The following is a 20,204-nucleotide window of genomic DNA, read 5'->3' as shown; positions in this document are numbered from 1 at the left end:
GGTATTTGTTTGAAGTGCCGTGTATGTGTGCTTTGTGTATTCCTACACACACACTTATAGCAGAGTGCAGTTTCCTGGATTCACCTTGGATGCACATAAGCAAATGTGAAATTGGTGTTATGCTCAAATTGTTCCCTGATATATCAACTGCACTGGAATAAATTCACATTTTCAAAATAAGCATTATAGCAGAACTGATGGTACATGAAACTCCAGCAAATCAAGAAGAAAATAGCAGCCACTCCAATAGAAAGATGAGTAAAAGAGGCTGGGTGCTGTGGCTCATGCCTGTAATCCCAACACTTTGGGAAGCCAAGACAGGAAGACTGCTTAAGGCCAGGAGTTCAAGACCAGCCTGGGCAATATAGCTAGACCCTATCTAAAAAAAAAAATTGTTTATGTTTTTTTTGAGACAGTCTCGCTTTGTCACCACACTGGAGTGCAGTGGAGCAGTCTCGGCTCACTGCAACCTCCACCTCCCAGGTTCAAGTGATTCTCCTGCCTCAGCCTCCTGAGTAGCTGGGACTACAGGCATGCGCCACCACGCCCGGCTAATTTTTGTATTTTTAGCAGAGATGGGCTTTCACCATGTTGGTCACGATGGTCTCCAACTCCTGAGCTTGTGATCTGCCCAGCTTGGCCTCCCAAAGTGCTAGGATTACAGGTGTGAGCCCACTGCACCCGGCCTGGAAGGATCTTTAAATCATAATGCTTGGTGAGAAAAGAGTAAAACAAGAGCTCAATACCATGTGGGCACAGGTAATCTACAGGTGCATACAATGATACATTTTTTTTTTTGAGACGTTATCTCGCTCTGTCTTCCAGGCTGGAGTGCAGTGACACAATCTCGGCTCACTGCAAGTCCACCTCCTGGATTCAGGCCATTCTCCTGCCTCAGCCTCCTGAGTAGCTGGGACTACAGGCGCCTGCCACCACACCCAGCTAATTTTTTTGTATTTTTTTTTAGTAGAGACGGGGTTTCACCACATTAGCTAGGATAGTCTCGATCTCCTGACCTCACGATCCGCCCGCCTTGGCCTCCTAAAGTGCTGGGATTACAGGCGTGAGCCACCGCGCACGGCCTACAATGATACATTTTAAAGAACACTTGGCCGGGCACGGTGGCTTACGCCTCTAATCCCAGCACTTTAGGAGGCCGAGGTGGGCGGATCACTTGAGGTCAGGAGTTTGAGACCAGCCTGGCCAACATGGTGAAACCCCATCTCTACTAAAAATACAAAAATCAGCCGGGCGTGGTGGCAGGCACCTGTAATCTCAGCTACTTGGGAGGCTGAGGCAAGAGAATTGCTTGAACCCGAGAGGTGGAGGTTGCAGTAAGCCAAGATCACGCCATCGCACTCCAGCCTGGGGGACAAGAGTCAGACTCCGTCTCAAACAACAACAACAACAACAACAAACAACAAAAAAGAACACTTGCAGGCGGGGCGAGGTGGCTCGTGCCTGAGGCGAGCAGATCACCTGAGGTCAGGAGTTCAAGACCAGCCTGGCCAACATGGTAAAACCCTTTCTCTACCAAAAATACAAAAATTAGCTGGTCGTGGTGGGCGCCTGCAATCCCAGCTACTTGGGAGGCTGAGGCACAAGAATCGCTTGAACCCAGGAGATGGAGGTTGCAGTAAGCCGAGACTGTGCCAATGCACTCCAGCCTGGGTGATAGAGACTTGTCTCAAAAAATAAAGAAAGAATAAAATATAAAGAACGCTTGCAGACAAAAGGCTCCACATGACACATATTAGTTGCATTCAGGAAAGATTGTCTCCTGCTCTCAAGTAGCCTGCAAGTAGGATCCAGAAGTTGGGGTGGGGAGCACAACCAAGGGTCCCAACGATGTAAAAAGCAACTTCATCTCTATCGCCCCCTTCTGGTTGCTTTGAAAAACTTGCCTTTCCCATTCAAAACTCGAAACACAAACCTCTGGGAGCTATGGAGCTCTCTCTCCCCCTACTGGCGTCTTCTCAGAAGCCACTCTTTGGGTTTTAGGTATATTTACACAGAATCAACGCAAAGACCTTTACAGCTGGATGCGATCTGACAAATGTATACACCCTTGTGACCATGACCCTATGGAGATACAGAACCTTCCTATCACCCTAAATACCTCCTCACGCCCCTTCCCGATCAATGTGCCCCTTGAGGCAGCCAGGGCTGCTTGCAGAAGGGGGACCTTGATCAAACACCCCAACTTGACCCAGGGTCCCCTCCACGCGCCAGGCTCCTCCTCCGACTTCCCCCTGACTCCCAAGCTTCTCAGTGAACGTCCAGCACCTGTTGCCTCCCCTCACTCACCTGCCACCCGCTCCCCAGCCCCCAAAACTGCCACTCATGAAGGTCACGGTGACCTTTTCGTGGACACATTCCCCACTCTATTCTTAGTTGTCAACTCCCTTGACCCTCTGCAGTATTTGGCTCTGGGCACCTCGGCTTTCCCAGAGGTGAGCTTCCTTGCTGTTTTGTGGCCAAGAACTGAGGTTTCTACATAGATGGGGATATTTTCCCTCCAAAAATAGGAGGAACAGCTATAGAGGGGGCATTTAAACTTTTTTAAATTTAATTTTTTTTTTTTTTGAGATGGAGTCTTGCTCTGTTGCCCAGGCTGGAGTGCAGTGGCGTGATCTCGGCTCACTGCAACCTCCACCTCCCGGGTTCAAGCAATTCTCCTACCTCAGCCTCCCAAGTAGCTGGGATAACAGGCGCCCACGCCCAGCTAATTTTTTTTTTTTTTTTTTTTTTGTATTTTTTAGTAGAGACAGGGTTTCACCATGTTGGCCAGGCTAGTTCTGAATTCCTGATCTCAAGTGATCTGCCCACCTCAGCCTCCCAAAGTGCTAGGATTACGGGCGTGAGCCACCGTGCCCGGCAAACTTCTTTGATTTTTAAAACTCAGTGATTTTTAAGATCCTGAGACCAGAAAGCGTGAGCGCCTCCAACCAAGGGTTGAAGAATAGCCAGCTTCGGGATTTACAAACTCTGAAAGCTGAGCTCTCCTGCCCCACACTATATTGTCTCTTTGGTAGGTCCAACTTCAAACTACAAAGCAGACTGCTGCCATCTGCTGTCACCAGCATTTCAGAGAGGAAACAGGCAAAGAGCAGGAGCGACCAATGTCAGCATAATCCCTACCTCACAGGACAGGAAACAGGCTCACAGCATGTCCCAGCTGGGAAATGGCAGAGCTGGGACTCAGACCCAGGCAGCCAGGCTCTGGAGCCATTCCTTTTAACTAGGTGACAACTGTCAGTTTTCCCAGGAAAGTCACAATCTCAGAAAAAAGGCCAATCAGGTTGGCCGCAGTGGCTTAAACCTGTAATCCCAGCACTCCGGGAGGCTGAGACGGGCGGATCACAAGGTCAAGACGTTGAGACCATCCAGGCCAACATGGTGAAACCCCATCTCTACTAAAAATACAAAAATTAGCTGGGTGTGGTGGTGCGTGCCTGTAGTCCCAGCTGCTCGGGAGGCTGAGGCAGGAGAATCGCTTGAACCCAGGAGGTGGAGGTTGCAGTGAGCCCAGATCGCACCACTGCACTTCAGCCTGGCGACAGAGCAAGACTCCGTCTCAAAAAAAAAAAAAAGCCAATCATTCCTTTATTTGTAGCCTTTGAAATCCAGAGTGTATTTTACTCTTTCAGCACATCTCGGTAATTTCAGTAATTCAGATGCTAAACTTTTTTTCTTTTTTTTTGAGATGGAGTTTCGCTTTTATCACCTAGCGTGGAGTTAGTGGCGTGATCTCGGCTCACTGCAACCTCCACCTCCCAGATTCAAGCAATTCTCCTGCCTCAGCCTTCCGAGTAGCTGGATTTACAGGTGCCCGCCACCATACCTGACTAATTTTTTGTATTTTTAGTAGAGATAGGGTTTCACCATGTTGGGCAGGCTGGTCTCGAACTCCTGACCTCAGGTGATCCACCTGCCTCAGCCTCCCAAAGTGCTAGGATTACAAGCATGAGTCACTGCACCCAGCACCCAGCCTTTTTTTTTTTTTTTTTTTTTTTTGAGACAGAGTCTTGCTCCGTCGCCCAGTCTGGAGTGCAAAATAGTGCGATCTTGGCTCACTGCAACCTCCACTTCCAGGGTTCAAGACATTCTCCTGCCTCAGCATCCCAAGTAGCTGGAATTCCAGGCATCCGCCACCATGCCCAGCTCATTTTTGTATTTTTATTTTTGTATTTTTAGCACAGATGGGGTTTCATCATGTTGGCCCGGCCATCAGATGCCAAATTTTCATTGGAGATACTTTAAAATATATATATATGGCTGGGAGCAGTGGCTCACGCTTGTAATCCCAGCACTTTGGGAGCCCAAGGCGGGCGGATCACCTGAGGTCAGGAGTTCAAGACCAGCCTAGCCAACGTGGCGAAACCCCGTCTCTACTAAAAATGCAAAAAATGGCTGGATGTGGTGGCAGGTGCCTGTAGTCCCAGCTACTCGGGAGGCTGAGGCAGGAGAATCACTTGAACCTGGGAGGCAGAGGTTGCAGTGAGCCAAGATCAGGCCACTGCACTCCAGCCTGGCCAACAGAGCAAGACTCTGTCTAAAAAAAAAAAAAAAAAAAAAAAAGCTGCTCTGAACCAGGCCCTGGCTCTAAGCATTTTACTGAATATCACAACACCTCAAATGGTTGCTATAAATGAAGAGAGGCACAGAGGCGGTGCCCTAGGTTATGCAGCTAGTGAGTCCTACAGCTGAGTTTGATCCAAGCACCTGTGGCTGTGACCATCCACTGTGCCAGCTGGCTGCAGGCAGCCTCAGGCACTGTGCTGAACTCTGGGAGTGGATCAGACAGCTAGCGTGTGTCTTGTCCTCCCCTGAAATCCTGTCTCCTTTCTCCTCCAGCGCACTGCCAAGGTTTGCCTCCTCCAAGAAGCCTGCCTCTCCAGGATCAGTTAGGTTCTCCTTGCACTTGATCATGCCCTGAGCTACCTCCATTATAGCCCGTCCCTTGGTATTTTGGCTCCAGAGTAGGGGCCCCTGGTTGGTGGGGCCTGGGTTGAACTTCAGTCTGGGTCCCAGCATTGCCTGGCACCTGGGAGGTCTCACAGATGTCATGATAGAATCAATGAACCACCTCCAATCCTAGGGCCAGGGGAGGTGGGTTAGCAATGAACTAACCATGCAGCCATGACATCATGCCATTAATACACTAATAATTCATTAGTAACACGTGAATCACAGAAGCACTGGAAGAACAGAAGTAATCATCACATCCTTCAATCCCTTAAGAATCAGACCTTGTGGGAAGCACTTTCCACATGTGAACACATTCGGTCCTCATGACAACCTCCCCACTTTCTGCCCATTTATTTTATTTTATTTATTTATTGATTTTGGAGATGGAGTCTCACTCTGTCACCAGGACTGAGTATTTTTTTTTTTTTTTTTGGAGATGGAGTCTCACTCTGTCACCCGGACTGGAGTGCACTGGCACGATCTTGACTCAATGCAACCTCCACCTCCAAGGTTCAAGTGATTCTCCTGCCTCAGCCTCCCAAGTAGCTGGGATTACAAGCACACACCACCACGCCTAGATACTTTTTTTGTATTTTCAGTAGAGACGGGGTTTCACCATGTTGGCCGGGCTGGTCTTGAACTCCTGAACTCAGGTGATCTACCCACCTTGGCCTCCCAAAGTGCTGGGATTACAGGCATGAGCTACCGTGCCTGGCCTTGCTTATTTAATAGGTAGGAAAATTGAGGCTTGGAGAAATTGGCCTCTTCCTCAGTCTATTCCTTGACAAACCAGCCTCGGGGGGCTTTTCAGAATGGAAGTTTGATTAAGTCACTCTCTTCAACTGCTTCTTGGACATGACTCAAGACAAAAACCAAACTATTCAGACTCTAAATGTAAGAGAAATGGGAGAATAGGAAAACTGCCATTTTGCAACCTCTGGTGAAATAGTTGACTCAGGCAATGATTGTTGATGGATGGCATTAAAGGAGAGGCTGATGGGGCCTGGATAGTCACAGGATGCTAATTCTTGCTACTGGAAAATACAGAGTTGTAGCTTTACAATGTGGTTTTTGATGGCTGCCACCTGTCTCAGTCTGCTCCAGCTGCCATAACAAAACACCACTCTGGGTGGCTTAAACAACACACCTATTTTCTCCACTTCCTGAGGCTGGAAGTCTAAGTTCAGGCTACCAGCATTGTGGGGTTCTGGTGACACCCTCTTCCTGGTTTGCAAATGGCTATCTTCAGTGGCAGAGAGAGAGCTCTCTAGTGTCTCCTTCTGTTTTTGGGGGGGAGTCTCACTTTGTCACCTAGGTTGGAGTGCAGCGGCGGATCTCAGCCCACTGCAATCCCCACCTCCTAGGCTCAAGTGATTCTCCTGCCTCAGCCTCCTAAGTAGCTGGGATTACAGGCATCCAACACAATGCCTGGCTAATTTTTTTTTTTTTGAGACGGAGTTTTGCTCTGTCGCCCAGGCTGGAGTGCAGTGGCACAATCTTGGCTCACTGCAAGCTCCGCCTCCCGGGTTCACGCCATTCTCCTGCCTCAGCCTCCCGAGTAGCTGGGACTACAGGCACCCGCCACCATGTCCAGCTAATTTTTTTGTATTTTTAGTAGACAGGGGGTTTTATCATGTTAGCCAGGATGGTCTCGATCTCCTGACTTCGTGATCCGCCTACCTCGGCCTCCCAAAGTGCTGAGATTACAGGCGTGAGCCACCGTGCCTGGCCTAATTTTTGTATTTTTAGTAGAGACGGGGTTTCACCATGTTGGCCAGACTGGTCTTGAATTCCTGACCTCAGGTGATCCACCCGCCTTGGCCTCCCACAGTGCTGGGATTATAGGCATGAGCCACCATGAGCAGCCTCCTCCTTTTATAAGGACACCAATCCATCAGATTAGGGCCCCACTCTTTCACCTTAATTATCTCCATAAAGGACCTACCTCCAAATATAATCACCTTGGGGAGTTAGGGCTTCAATATACGAATATGGGGGGACATTCAGTCTATAATGCTGCCTGAAGCCTGAATGAATTTCGCGACCCCTGAAAGTAGGGCACCCAGGCAGTATGCAGCATGAAGCGACCAGCTCTGAAGTAATCACCTGACAGCTGAACGGAAATTTAATCAAGTCTTTACATTCAATTTCCTGATTCTAGGAAGTCAGAGGATATAGCAGGGAGTAACCAAAAAGGGCCACAGAGTAACTGTTTTGAACTTTGCAGGCCAAACAGCCCCTGTAAGTACTCCACTAGGCCCCTGTAGCATAAAAGCAGCCACAGACACAGAAACCGGTATGGCTGTGTTCCAATAAAACTTTATTTTTGGACTCTGACAGGGAATCACATATAATTGTCATAGGTCACCAAATTCATTCTTTTTTTTTTTTTTTGAGACGGAGTCTCGCTCTGTCGCCCAGGCTGGAGTGCAGTGGCGCAATCTCGGCTCACTGTAAGCTCCGCCTCCCGGGTTCACGCCATTCTCCTGCCTCAGCCTCCCGAGTAGCTGGGACTACAGGCGCCTGCCATCATGCCTGGCTAAGGGGTTTCACTGTGTTAGCCAGGATGGTCTTGATCTCCTGACCTCGTGATCTGCCCGCCTCGGCCTCCCAAAGTGCTGGGATTACAGGCGTGAGCCACTGCATCTGGCCTATTTTTAAATACTTAAAAAAAAAAAAGAAACAAAACAGAAGCAAGTAAAATGAGACCACAAAAAAGCAAATGGACAAATTCAGATGGAATGATCAACAGAACTAGAATCAGTTTCTTCAATGAATCGATTACACCAAGAAATAACCAAAGTGGAGTGGAAGGGGGAACAGTTCTAAATTAAGAGAGATGTAAAAGACAATAGTAATCACTTAACTATATCCTGATTCCAACAAACCCACGGTTACACTGGACTTGACTCTGCACCACGTAACGGATAGTATCTAGAATTACAGTTGTTCTTTTAAAGTGTGATAATGGTATTGTGGTCATGTTAGCAATGTTTCTGGTTTTTACACACGCACCCTGTTAGATAAAATTTATAGAAGGTCATTGGTTTGGATTGAGCTCCTGCACTAGGTTCAATAGACCAAACCAAAATGGAGTCACTCATGCTAAAGTTCCATGCTTCCAAGCCAAAACTAAGTTGATATCTGATCTTCTGAGACATCAGGAGAGAGATAATAGCCAAATCCCCAAACAACCCAGTTGTAGCCACCTGATAAAGGAAGTCCCCTCTACTTTAACCTTTAACTTAGAAATTTAATCAAGTTAATCAATTTAACCAACTAGCTTTTTGTTTTCCGTTTCTGATTTTCTCAGCCCTTTGTCTCTGAAAACAACCTCCCCCTCTGCTCAGCTCATCGGAACACTCATGCTATTTTCCGTAATTAGATGCTGTTCGATTGTAGATTCACAGATAAATGCCAATTAAGATCTTCTCACTAAATGTGTTGTAATTTTGTCTTTTGACAATCCTTAAGTGTCATGATGCCTACAAATTGTTTTAATCTCTTTAAGTTTAAAAAAATACAGCAAGTATGGCAAAAATAATAATTGGTAGATCTGGGTGACAGAAATTCCTGTATTCTTCTCTCACTTTTATATAAGTTTGAACATTTTCATAAGAAAACATTAACATCAAACTGCCTCAAGGACCCTTCAAGCCCCAAGTTCACAGAATTAGCAGCACAATCAGAATGCGAATCCATGACTGCCTGAGCCTGAAGCTCCACACAAGAAAACGTGAATCCCTGCACCAACCCCGAGAGGGAAGGGGCTGTCAAAAAGGTGAAGAGAAGGTGGCGATGGATGACTGCACAATCTAGTATCGTCCGCCGTCCCACCACACTCTGAGAAACTGAGGCCAGGAAAGGAATTCTCTTTCCTCAACTCCCACTCCTTAGACCCCCAGCAATCCCAGTCCACTCCTTCCCTTGGGATCACCAGCAACTAGCCATCATCTACAGCGGAACTGTAACTCTCAGGAGAACAGGCCGATGCTAGCTACCACTTGACTGAGTTTATAGTGAGAGAGAGAGAGAGAGAGAGAGAACTGCCCGATGGACGGTTGGCCACCTCCAGCAGAGTGTAGTTCAGCTTCAAACTTGGGGCGCCCGGACAGCTATATTAATCATGATTGACAGGGAATCGGGAATTCAAAATCTTGCTCCAGTCTCCCTCAAGACCCCAGGCCTCTAGCCCGCAGGAAAGCGATCCCAGGAACACTCTTCCTGCACCGCCTCGAACTCACCTCACGAACGACTCCCTGTCCCTGGGTCGCTTCTTCAACTGTGCCCCGACACCGGAAAGGAGCACTATTTTCCCCCTCCGCTCTGCCCACTTCCGCCCAGCAGAAGGCACCGGAAGTAGAGCTGCCCCTAGTTGCGGAAGTGCCCCGCCTAGCTTGCTCAAGTCCTCTCTTCTCTTTCTCCCTCCGGAAACGTGAGTAGCTAATCGAAAGTTCTGGATATTGAAACTGGTGGGAATATGGGGAACGCTTTCTATGTACTAGGCATTTCCTAGGGAGATCGTTTTTTCCTGCTTGATTCCCAGGTTTTGAGTCTCTCCATGCCCAAATTTAAGGACTAATCATTCCTCCTAGAGATCAGGAAGCCCACTTTCCCAAACATATCATCCACTTTTCTTGCTGCATCTTAAAACACAATTGAGAAGAGACAACTACGCTCCCATTTTACAGACAGAGCCATTGGGAAATTGAAAATCAAAGCCGTTCAAGTCGCCCTCAGGAAACAGGGATTTACTGCGGCACCGCCCAGCTGTCCCAGGCACTAAGGCATATCGTTCCCGCTAGTTTCTAGATACCTAGAGACCTAGACAATTTTTCTAGCTCGGACAGGCGAACTCCCAGGGGAGAGCCAGAGCGGGTAGGGGTGGGGAGGGAGGAGGGAGGGTCGAATCTAATCCCCCAAGTGCCCCATGGTATTCGACACGTTGGCTTTCTCATGGAGCTCTGGCCTTTAAGTCCTTTATCCCAAGGTCCCTTTAAATACTTTGTCCCTTACCTGAGTCCCGCCCAGGGCAGGTAATGGCAAGTTCCGCCCACCTGCCAGAAACCGGGATCAGGCCTGGTTACCGGGAGTGGGGCGCCCCTCCTCCTTATCCCCTCCCCTCTTCCCTGTCCCCCTTCACAGCTGGCTGTAGCTGGCCAAGGAGGTCTCGATTAAAGAGGAAGGGGCAGTGCTCACATTTCTGGGCAGGTAAGTGAATGTCCCTGGAGGAAGAGCCTGGCTTGGGGACCCAGGCATCCTGGCTCCCCGCCCCTCTGAGACCCAGAAGTTTGGGGCTCCTAGGTCCAGGAGTCCAGGGCCCCTGCCCACTTAGGTCCCTAGACCCAATAATATAACTAATCCCCTGCCTCTGCCTCTCTCGTAATCTTTATTGTCTGTGGGTGGATGTGACAATGAGCACAGAAAGAGGCACAAGTGGAAATTACCAGGAAGGGAAGACTCCAGATCACCAGTGGACATGTTTATAAGCATCTGTGTCAGGTGCTGTAGACACAGTGGGGAAGAAAAGATAAGCTGCCTGCTCCTTGCTCTCTTCTCTGGCAGACACTGCCTTCACTGAAATCCTGGCTCTCACACTTGCACACTGTGTGACCTTCGGCAAGCTATATTACCTCTCTGTGCCTCAGTTTCCTGTTCTCTATATTGGGGATAATAACAGGACTCCTGGTCGGGCGCAGTGGCTCACACCTGTAATCCCAGCACTTTGGGAGGCCGAGGTGGGTGGATCACTTGAGCTCAGGAGTTTGAGACCAGCCTGGTCAACATGGTGAAACCCCATCTCTACTAAAAATATAAAAATTAGCCGGGCATGGTGGTGCACGCCTGTAATCTCAACTACCCGGGAGGCTGAGTCAGGAGAATCGCTTGAACCCAGGGGCAGAGGTCACAGTGAGCTGAGATAGCGCCACTGCACTCCAGCCTGGGTGACAGAGTAAGACTCTGTCTTAAAAAAAAAAAAAAAAAAAAAAAAAAAAAAAAAGGACTCCTGTGAAAAGTTTTGTTTTGTTTTGTTTTTGACATGGAATCTCGCTCTGTCACCCAGGCTGGAGTGCAGTGGCACAATCTCAGCTCACTGCAACCTCTGCCTCCCGGTACAAGTGATTCTTCTGGCTCAGCCTCCCAAGTAGTTGGGATTACGGGCGCCCACCACCACGCCCGGCTAATTTTTGTATGACTCCTGTGAAAAGTAAAATGAGTTGAGGCCGGGCACAGTGGCTCACGCCTGTAATCCCAGCACGAGCACTTTGGGAGGCTGAGGTGGGTGGATCACTTGAGGTCAGGAGTTCAAGACCATCCTGACTAACACAGTGAAACCCCATCTCTACTAAAAATACAAAAAAATTAGCCGGGCGTGCTGGCGGGCACCTGTAGTCCCAGCTACTCGGGAGACTGAGGCAGGAGAATGGCACGAACCCGGGGGTTGGAGTGTGCAGTGAGCAGAGATCGCACCACTGCACTCCAGCCTGGGTGACAGAGCGGGACTCTGTCTCAAAAAAAAAAGAAAATTAGGCCGGGCGCGGTGGCTCACACTTGTAATCCCAGCACTTTGGGAGGCTGAGGCGGGCGGATCACGAGGTCAGGAGATCGAGACCACGGTGAAACCCCGTCTCTACTAAAAATACAAAAAATTAGCCGGGCGTGGTGGCGGGCGCCTGTAGTCCCAGCTACTCGGAGAGGCTGAGGCAGGAGAATGGCGTGAACCCGGGAGGCGGAGCTTGCAGTGAGCCGAGATCGCGCCACTGCACTCCAGCCTGGGCGACAGAGCGAGACTCCGTCTCAAAAAAAAAAAAAAAAAAAAAAAAAAAAAAAAAAAAAAAAAAGAAAATTAGCCGGGTGTGGTGGCACATGCCTGTAATCCCAGCTACTTGGTAGGCTGAGGCACAAGAATCGCTTGAACCCAGGACGCAGAGGTTGCAGTGAGCTGAGATTGTGCCACTGCACTCCAGCCTGGCTGACAGATCGAGACTCCATGTCAAAAAAAAAAAAAAGTAGGCTGGGCGCAGTGGCTCACTCCTGTAATCCCAGCACTTTGGGAGGCCGAGGCGGGCGGATCATGAGGTCAGGAGATTGAGACCATTCTGGCTAACACGGTGAAACCCCGTCTCTACTAAAAATACAAAAAAAATTAGCTGGGCGCAGTGGCGGGTGCCTGTAGTCCCAGCTACTCGGCAGGCTGAGGCAGGAGAATGGCGTGAACCCAGGAGGCGGAGCTTGCAGTGAGCCGAGATTGCGCCACTGCACTCCAGCCTGGGCGACAGAGCAAGACTCCGCCTCAAGGCCGGGCGCGGTGGCTCACGCTTGTAATCCCAGCACTTTGGGAGGCCGAGGCGGGCGGATCACGAGGTCAGGAGATTGAGACCACGGTGAAACCCCGTCTCTACTAAAAATACAAAAAATTAGCCAGGCATGATGGCAGGCGCCTGTAGTCCCAGCTACTCGGAGAGGCTGAGGCAGGAGAATGGCGTGAACCCGGGAGGCGGAGCTTGCAGTGAGCCGAGATTGCGCCACTGCACTCCAGCCTGGGCGACAGAGCAAGACTCCGTCTCAAAAAAAAAAAAAAAAAAAAAGACTCCGCCTCAAAAAAAAAACAAAAACAAAAACAAACAAACAAAAAACCAAAAAAAAGTAAAATGAGTTTATATAGGTAAACAGTATCTGGCACAGAATACAGGCTGCGTAAGTGTCTGCTATTATTACCATTCGTGGACCACAGAGGCCAGTCAGAGAGGCACTGCCTCATTACCCAGGGACTAAGGCCCTTGTCAGCTGTAACACCTGGTTCTAGGCATCTGGAAAATATGAGGGGCCACCCCTCTCTGCTGCTGCTATACATGGGATTAACCACCTGCCTGGATACTTCACCCAGTGGGGAGACAGACCAAGGTGAGTGTTTGGGGGAAGTGGTATCCAGACACTTGGCGCTGGCCTCCCCCTGCCTCAGGAATGTCTCTAGTCCCTCCTCTTCCAGGATTCCAGGACCCAGCCCCTTCCTCCTTCAGACCCAGGAGTCTGGATTCCCAACCCCTGCTCCTTCCTCCAGGACCCCACTGCTTTCCATCCCCCTATGACTCCAGCCCTAGGGACCCTCCATTTTTCTGTCCCTCATGTCTTTGGGTCCAGAAGTCTTCCTGGGTCCCCTAGAGGCCCAGAGCTTCCTGAGTAGCCATACCCGGATTCCAAGAGCCAACCACTGGGACCTGGAGCTGCTCACACCAGGGAACCTGGAACGGGAGTGTCTCGAAGAGAGGTGTTCCTGGGAAGAGGCCAGGGAGTGTTTTGAGGACAACACCCTCACGGTGAGGGCCTCGAGACCCTGGAGTTTTGGGCCCTGTCTCTTCTCTATACCTGTGGGGAGGTTGCAGGGGGAGGTTCTGGCCCTCAGCTCCCTCCTCCTTGGTGTCTCAGAAATCAGGATGGGCTAGTTTGGGGGTGTGAACCTCCCAGCTGAATTCCTGCTTTTTCCCCTTCTTTTCCACTCCTCCCCTCTCAAGGAGCGCTTTTGGGAGAGCTACATCTACAATGGCAAAGGAGGTGAGTGAGGGGCTGAAGCCATCTTGTTCTGTGCAGCTAAGGGAGTCCCTTCCCAGGGAGGCCAAACCAACGTCCTCCCCTCCAAATTAGGTACAAGAATCGTCTGCCCCCCAATTCTGTGCTCTCTGAAGCTGGCTGCTAAAGGAGTTCCCTCCCTTAAGACCCCAGCTTGCCTGAGGAGCCCCCCACACCTTATTATTATTTTATTTTTAAATATTTATTTTTGCTTTTTATTTTTTTTCAGACAGTCTCGCTCTGTTGCCCAGGCTGGAGTGCAATGGTGCGATCTCGGCTCACTGCAAGCTCCGCCTCCTGGGTTCACGCCAGTCTCCTGCCTCAGCCTCCCTAGTAGCTGGGACTACAGGCGCCCACCACCACGCCCAGCTAATTTTTTGTATTTTTAGTAGAGACGGGGTTTCACCGTGTTAGCCAGGATGGTGTTGATCTCCTGACCTCATGATCCACCCTCCTCGGCCTCCCAAAGTGCTGGGATTACAGGCGTGAGCCACCGCGCCTGGCCTTTAATTATTTATTTTTGAGGCAGGGTCTCACTCTGTCACCCAGGCTGGAGTGCTGTGGTACAATCTTGGGTCACTGCAGCCTCAACCTCCCAGGCTCAAGCGATCTTCCCACCTCAGCCTCCTGAGTAACTGGGACTCCAGGAACGCACTACCATGGTAATTTTTGTAGTTTTTGTACAGACAGGGTCTCGCTATGTGGCCCAGGCTGGTCTTGAATGCCTGGCCTCAAGCAATCCTTCTGCTTCACTGTCCCAAACTGCTGAGACTGTAGGTGCCAGGCCCCACCACATCTTATTGGATGCAGGTCCTGTGTCCCTAGGAAGGGAAAAGTGTCAGTGGAGGGAAAGGTTAGAGCTGTGGGGCCCGTCAGGCCTTAAGCTCAGAGGGGCAGGCCAACCTGAACTCTTCCCTGGTGTCCAGAGTAAGTGGAAAGACCAGCCCCTTCGGCAGCTTGATTGCTGGGGACACAGCCCTCTAGTAACACGACCAAGGGAGAAAGCCTGCCCATCCTCACCTGCCCATTTTGCCCCCAACAACCCCTCTTCTGAGTTTCAAGGCCCCATCTTGTTGCCAGCCTTGTTGCTAAGGGGGGCTGCTCCTTAGCAACGGGGCCTGGCCAGGCCAGACCAGAGGAAGCCTGAAGCAGTACCTGGCTGATTTCCCCTCCCCCACAGCCCTATCCCAGCAGCTGCCTGGTTGCTAAGGAGGCCTTCTCCCTAGCAACCACACCTAGCCAGGCTCCAGGACCCAAGGCCTTCTGCCCACTGGAGGATCCCCCTCCGGGCCCCCGATGCCCCACCCCCTTGTGGCCCGGTTGCTAGGGGTAGATGCACCTTAGCAACAGGCCCTAGGTCTGGGCTGGAGTCTCACATTGGAGCCTGGTTGCTAGGGGAGGTAACTCTTTCCTGACAGGCCTAGAGGCTCCTTGAATCTACCTGAAGGTGCCCAAATCAGGAGGACGTGCCTTCTGAAGCTGCACTTGTGCCTTTTGCTAAAGGGGCTCAAAAGTCTGGGGGTTTACTGCGGTCAGATGTGGTAGCTCATGCCTGTAATCTCAGCACTTTGAGAGGCCAAGGCAGGAGGATCGCCTGAGGTCAGGAGTTCGAGATCAGCCTGGCCAACGTGGAGAAACCCCATCTCTACTAAAAATACAAAAATTAACCGGGCATGGTAGCGCGCGCCTATAATCCCAGCTATTTGGGAGCCTGAGGCAGGAGAATTGCTTGAACCTGGGAAGCAGAGGTTGCCGTGAGCCGAGATCACACCACTGTGCTCCAGCCTGGGCAACAGAGTGTCTCCAAAAAAAAAGAAATAGGGTCACTTTGTCGCCCAGGCTGGACTGCAGTGGCACAATCACGACTCACTGCAGCCTCGACCTCCTAGGCTCAAGTGATCCTCCCACCTAAGCCTCCTGAGTAGCTGCGATTACAGGCATGCACCACCACGCCCAGATACTTAAAAACATTTTTTTTGTAGAGACGGGGGTCTCACTGTGCTCAGTGTGTTGTCTACGCTGCTCTCGACCTCCTAGGCTCCAGTGATCCTCCTGCCTTGGCCTCCAAAGTGCTGGGATTACAAGTGTGAGCCACCGAGCCCGGCCATTTTTTTTTTCTTTTAGAGACAGGGTCCAGTCACCCTAGGCTGGAGTATAGTGGAGTGATCCTGGCTCACTGTAGCCTTGACCTCCTTGGGTCAAGTGACCCTTCTTCCTCAGCCTCCCAAGTAGCTGGGACTACAGGTACCTGTAGCACCACACCCAGCTATTAAAAACATTTTTTTCCAGCCGGGTGAGGTGGCTCATGCCTGTAATCCCAGCACTTTGGGAGGCCAAGGCAGGCAGATCACGAGGTCAAGAGATCGAGACCATCCTGGCCAATGTAGTGAAACCCCATCTGTACTAAAAATATAAAAATTAGCTGGATGTGGTGGCGCACACCTGTAGTCCCAGCTACTTGGGAGGCTGAGGCAGGAGAATCGCTTTAACCTGGGAGGCAGAGGTTGCAGTGAGCCGAGATTGCGCCACTGCACGCCAGCCTGGCAACAGAGCAAGACTCCGTCTCAAAATAGAACAAAACAAAAAAAACAACATTTTTTCCCCAGGCTCAGTGGTGGCTCATGCCTGTAATCCCAGAACTTTGGGAGGTAGAGATTGGTGGATTGCTTGAGCCTAGGAGTTTGAGACCAACCTGGGCAAAAAATACAAAAAATTACAAAAACACAAAAATTAGCCAGGCATGGTGGCACACACCTGTGGTCCCAGCTACTCAGGAGGCAGAGGTGGGAGGATCACCTGAGCCCTGGAGGCCAAGTGGCAGTGAGCTGCAATTGCGCCACTGCACTCCATGCAGTCAGACCCTGTCTCAAAAAAAAAAAAAGAATTTTTTTTTTTTTTTGGTAGAGCCTCCCTCTTGCCCAGGCTGGGCTCAAGTGATCTTCCTTCCTTAGCCTCTCAAAGTTCTGAAATTACAGGTGTGAGCCACTGTGCCTAGCTACAATGAATAATTTTAAAAGCGTATTCTAAGTAGTACATGTGACATCCTTTTTTTTTTTTTTTTTTTTGAAGGGGACAGAGTCTCTCTCTGTCATCCAGGCTGGAGGGCAATGCCACAATCTCCCTGGCTCAAGTGATCCTCCTGCCTCATCCTTCGAGTAGCTGGGACTACAGGCAAGCACCACCAAGCCTGGTTAATTTTTTTTTTTTTTTTTTTGAGACGGAGTCTCGCCCAGGCTGGAGTGCAGTGGCGCGATCTCGGCTCACTGCAAGCTCCGTCTCCCGGGTTCACGCCATTCTCCTGCCTCAGCCTCTCCGAGTAGCTGGGACTACAGGCGCCCGCCACCACGCCCGGCTAATTTTTTGTATTTTTAGTAGAGACGGGGTTTCACCGTGGTCTCGATCCCCTGACCTCGTGATCCGCTTGCCTCGGCCTCCCAAAGTGCTGGGATTACAAGCGTGAGCCACCGTGCCCGGCCTTTTTTTTTTTTTTTTTTTTTAGACAGAGTTTCGCTCTTGTTGCCCAGGCTGGAGTGCAATAGTGCAACCTCGACTCACTAAAACATCAGCTTCCTGGGTTCAAGCAATTCTCCCGTGTCAGCCTCCCAGGTAACTGGGATTACAGGCACATACCACTATGCCTGGCTAATTTTTTTGTATTTTTAGTAGAGACAGGGTTTCACCATGTTGGCCAGGCTGGTCTTGAGCTCCTGACCTCAAGTGATCCACGTGCCTCGGCCTCCCAAGTGCTGGGATGACAAGCGTGAGCCACTGCATCCAGCCTAATTTCATTAAGTTTTTACAGTGGGGTAGGGGTTATGGTTCCCATTTTACAGAACCGGCAGTGGAGAGTCAGAGAAAGGAATGAGGTGAATTGCTTGAGGTCACAGGGCTAGGAAGGGACCCCAGCTCTGCCTGCTTCCAGGTCCGTTCTCTTCCCTCAGTGGGAAGGAATTTTGATGTTGGGGTGGGTGGCAGTCCCCCAGACAGTGTCTCCCCTTCCCTGCTTCCCTGCAGGGCGTGGACGAGTGGATGTGGCAGGCCTGGCTGTGGGGCTGACATGTGGCATCCTGCTCATTGTCCTGGCCGGCCTGGGAGCCTTTTGGTATCTGCACTGGCGACGTCGCCGAGGCCAGCAGGCCTGTCCCCAAGAGTAAGGGGGCTTCAGCGAGGAGGGGGTGGTGGTGGAGAGCAGGGGAGGGAGGAAGCATTGACCTAAAGGGATGTGCTAAGGATTGGGGGCAGGCGGGCACTGATAAAAACCTAAGGACACAGTCATTTGGAGAGTGAGTCTGTGAGCTGGCTTGTATCTGGTTTTGGCGTCTGTCTGTCGCTCTTGTCTGTCTGGATCCTCAGTACCTGGCCCGCAGTAGCTCTGACCACTTTTGCTGCCAGCCTGTCTTTGCGGTACTGGGATTACCAGTATCCGTGGGATTACCACTCTGGATACTGTATCTGGTGAGGCTGCGAAGGTGCAGCCTGTGGTGTCTGGGTGTCTGTGGTATGTCAGTTTCAGTGGTGACAGGTGCAGCACCTGAGTGGGTGTGGGAAATTGGTGAGGAGTGCATCTATGTTGTGTTTCTGTCTATATGGATGGGCTGAGTTCTGTCTGTTTGGTGTGTGTTGGCCTGCCTCTCTGCAGGGCTGTCTTTTTTTTTTATTTTTGAGACGGAGTTTCACTCTCATTGCCCAGGCTGGAGTGCAATGGCATGATCTTGGCTCACTGCAACCTCTGCCTCCCGGGTTCAAGTGATTCTCCTGCCTCAGCCTCTAGAGTAGCTGGGATTATATGCGCACTCCACCACGCCCGGCTAATTTTGTATTTTTAGTAGAGATGGGTTTCTCCCTGTTGGTCAGGCTGGTTTCGAACTCCTGACCTCAGGTGATCTGCCCGCCTTGGCCTCCCAAAGTGCTGGGATTACAGGTGTGAGCCACCACGCCTGGCCCTTTTTTTTTTTTTTTTTTTTTTTTAAAAAAAAAGACAAAGTCTCACTCTGTTGCCCGGGCTGGAGTGCAGTGGCCTGTTCGCAGCTCACTGCAGCCTCAATTTCCTAGACTCAAGAAATCCTCCCACCTCAGCCTCCTGAGGAACTAGAGCTACAGGTGTGCGCCATGCACCCGGCAGGGCTGTCTTTTTCTCTATTGCTCTGCCTGTATCTGGTGCACATGAGTGTGTCTGAATAAGAGTGTGTCTCTGTGGTTGCTGATTTCTGTGTCTGCCTGTCTGTGTGCAGCTGCCTGTCATTTGAGGCGCTTTTCTGTGTGTAAGGCTAGGCTGAAGGTGACCCTCCTTTTCTGAAGTCCACCTCTCTTCCAGCTCTGTCCCAGTGTCACCCTGAGTTTCCGTCTCCTAGATCCCCTCTCTTCCTCCCTAGTCTAGGTATCCTGTAAGTTGCCTCCGCTAACTGTACCTTTGCTGTCCCCAGGGCCGGGCTCATTAGCCCTCTGAGTCCTTTGAGCCCTCTGGTCCCACCGACGCCCCTGCCTCCACCCCCACCCCCAGGCCTCCCCACCTATGAGCAGGCGCTGGCAGCCTCTGGGGTACACGACGCACCTCCACCCCCCTACGCCAGGTATGGGGCGTGGCTTCTGCCCGGGGGCGGGGCGCAGAGGGGTGGGCACGTTGGAGGAGTAACCTGGGCTCAGGGGCGGGACTTGGAATTTGGGCCTTCTTACCTAGGGCGGGGCTTGGAGTGCGGGGGCGGGGCCCCATGCAATGGTCTAGGGGCGTGGCCCAGCGTTGTATGTGTGGAGCCGTATAGGAGGGTGGGGCCTGTGCCCAGAGGGTCCTGGATTGGCTGAGACGCCAAGGGCGGTCGGAGTGGTCCTGGTTGAGGTGGGGGAGGAAAACAGCCAGATCTTTGACTCCCTAGTGTGCCTTTCCTCTTGCAGCCTCAGGAGGCCTTACTGAAGAGCTGCTTTCGAGACCCGGCTCTCCGAACCGTGCCCCTGATGCATACCGGATTCCGGAAGCCCCTAGGCCTCGTAGACGCCGAATCTGGACTTGGAGGGGGGGATGGTGGGAGTAGGGGTCATCCGGCCCGAGGCCTGCCCTGGCACACGCGTTTCCGCCGCGTATGGATATACACATGTTCTCGGCAACGTGTTCCCGTGTCCTGGCCCCTCGCGGGCCCCCACACTCTCCTGACCGTGAGGGCACTGGTCAATTCTGCCCCCGTGGTAGGCAGACGCGCGGGGAAATTCGGACCCAGGAGCCCAGCCCCGGCTGTGCCATCTTGTGTATGGGCAGATATGACCTGACAGCCCCCTCCAGTGCCACAGGGTACGCACACGCAGAGCCCCGCCTGTGCACACACGTCTCTTCGTGCACTCCCCGTGCGGTACAGGGGCACTTCGTAACCCAGGGAAAGGGCGGGGGGCATATTTGCAAGCGTGCTCGGTGCGGGCAGGCTCGCATTGCACCCAGCGAGCTGGAGTTGAGCTGTTCCCCTAGATAAAAACCCTTCGGAAAGGAGACCAAAAAAGCAGAAATAATGCAAAATAATAATAATAATAATGAAATGAACCGCGATCCCGGGCGCATCGGAACTGGTTTTCTGTGCAAACGCGCCCTACACCCCCAGGCCCTGCTTGCGCTCAGTCTCTCTCTCACTCTCCCTTTTTTTTTTTTTTTTTTTTTGCATTTGCACGGGATTGTGGGAGGAAGC

General features: G+C 51.2%; 2 protein-coding genes across 5 annotated transcripts in view; one reads left to right on the top strand and one right to left on the bottom strand.

Moving 5' to 3' along the window:
• The window catches only part of NOSIP (nitric oxide synthase interacting protein), a 34,489-nt gene that overhangs the window by 12,645 nt on the left and 1,640 nt on the right, over positions 1-20,204 (bottom strand). The window contains exon 1 of one of the 3 annotated variants that reach the window (XM_063615737.1): positions 9,216-9,357. The exons of 1 other annotated variant lie outside the window; for it this stretch is intronic. The gene's annotated coding sequence lies outside the window, so the exon portion shown is untranslated. Of the gene's footprint in view, positions 1-9,215; positions 9,358-20,204 lie in introns of those variants that run through there. One more of the 3 variants, XM_055237332.2, reaches the window with a different exon arrangement.
• On the top strand, positions 9,358-20,075 carry PRRG2 (proline rich and Gla domain 2). Of its 2 annotated transcripts, XM_055237341.2 has the most exons (8): positions 9,358-9,406; positions 10,117-10,182; positions 12,779-12,876; positions 13,114-13,289; positions 13,485-13,524; positions 17,554-17,689; positions 18,963-19,109; positions 19,429-20,075. In XM_055237341.2, the coding sequence occupies exons 3-8, from the start codon at positions 12,792-12,794 to the stop codon at positions 19,445-19,447; spliced, it is 603 nt and encodes a 200-aa protein (XP_055093316.1). In that variant the 5' UTR covers positions 9,358-9,406; positions 10,117-10,182; positions 12,779-12,791; the 3' UTR covers positions 19,448-20,075. The 2 variants fall into 2 exon arrangements, with proteins under 2 accessions (XP_055093316.1, XP_063471814.1); XM_063615744.1 differs by lacking the exon at positions 9,358-9,406 and having other exon boundaries at positions 10,132-10,182; positions 12,749-12,876.

This window comes from Symphalangus syndactylus, chromosome 13 (assembly GCF_028878055.3).
Source record: "Symphalangus syndactylus isolate Jambi chromosome 13, NHGRI_mSymSyn1-v2.1_pri, whole genome shotgun sequence".
NCBI lineage: Eukaryota > Metazoa > Chordata > Mammalia > Primates > Hylobatidae > Symphalangus > Symphalangus syndactylus.
Note: the sequence above shows the minus strand (reverse complement) of the source record. Positions and strands in the feature narration are given on the sequence as shown.

Excerpts from the sequence above, each read along its gene's own strand:
- PRRG2 (XM_055237341.2), top strand. The coding sequence starts at position 12,792 with ATGAGGGGCCACCCCTCTCTGCTGCTGCTATACATGGGATTAACCACC. Across the intron at positions 13,290-13,484 it reads TTGAGGACAACACCCTCACG|GAGCGCTTTTGGGAGAGCTA; the intron begins GTGAGGGCCTCG and ends TCCCCTCTCAAG. Across the intron at positions 13,525-17,553 it reads CATCTACAATGGCAAAGGAG|GGCGTGGACGAGTGGATGTG; the intron begins GTGAGTGAGGGG and ends GCTTCCCTGCAG.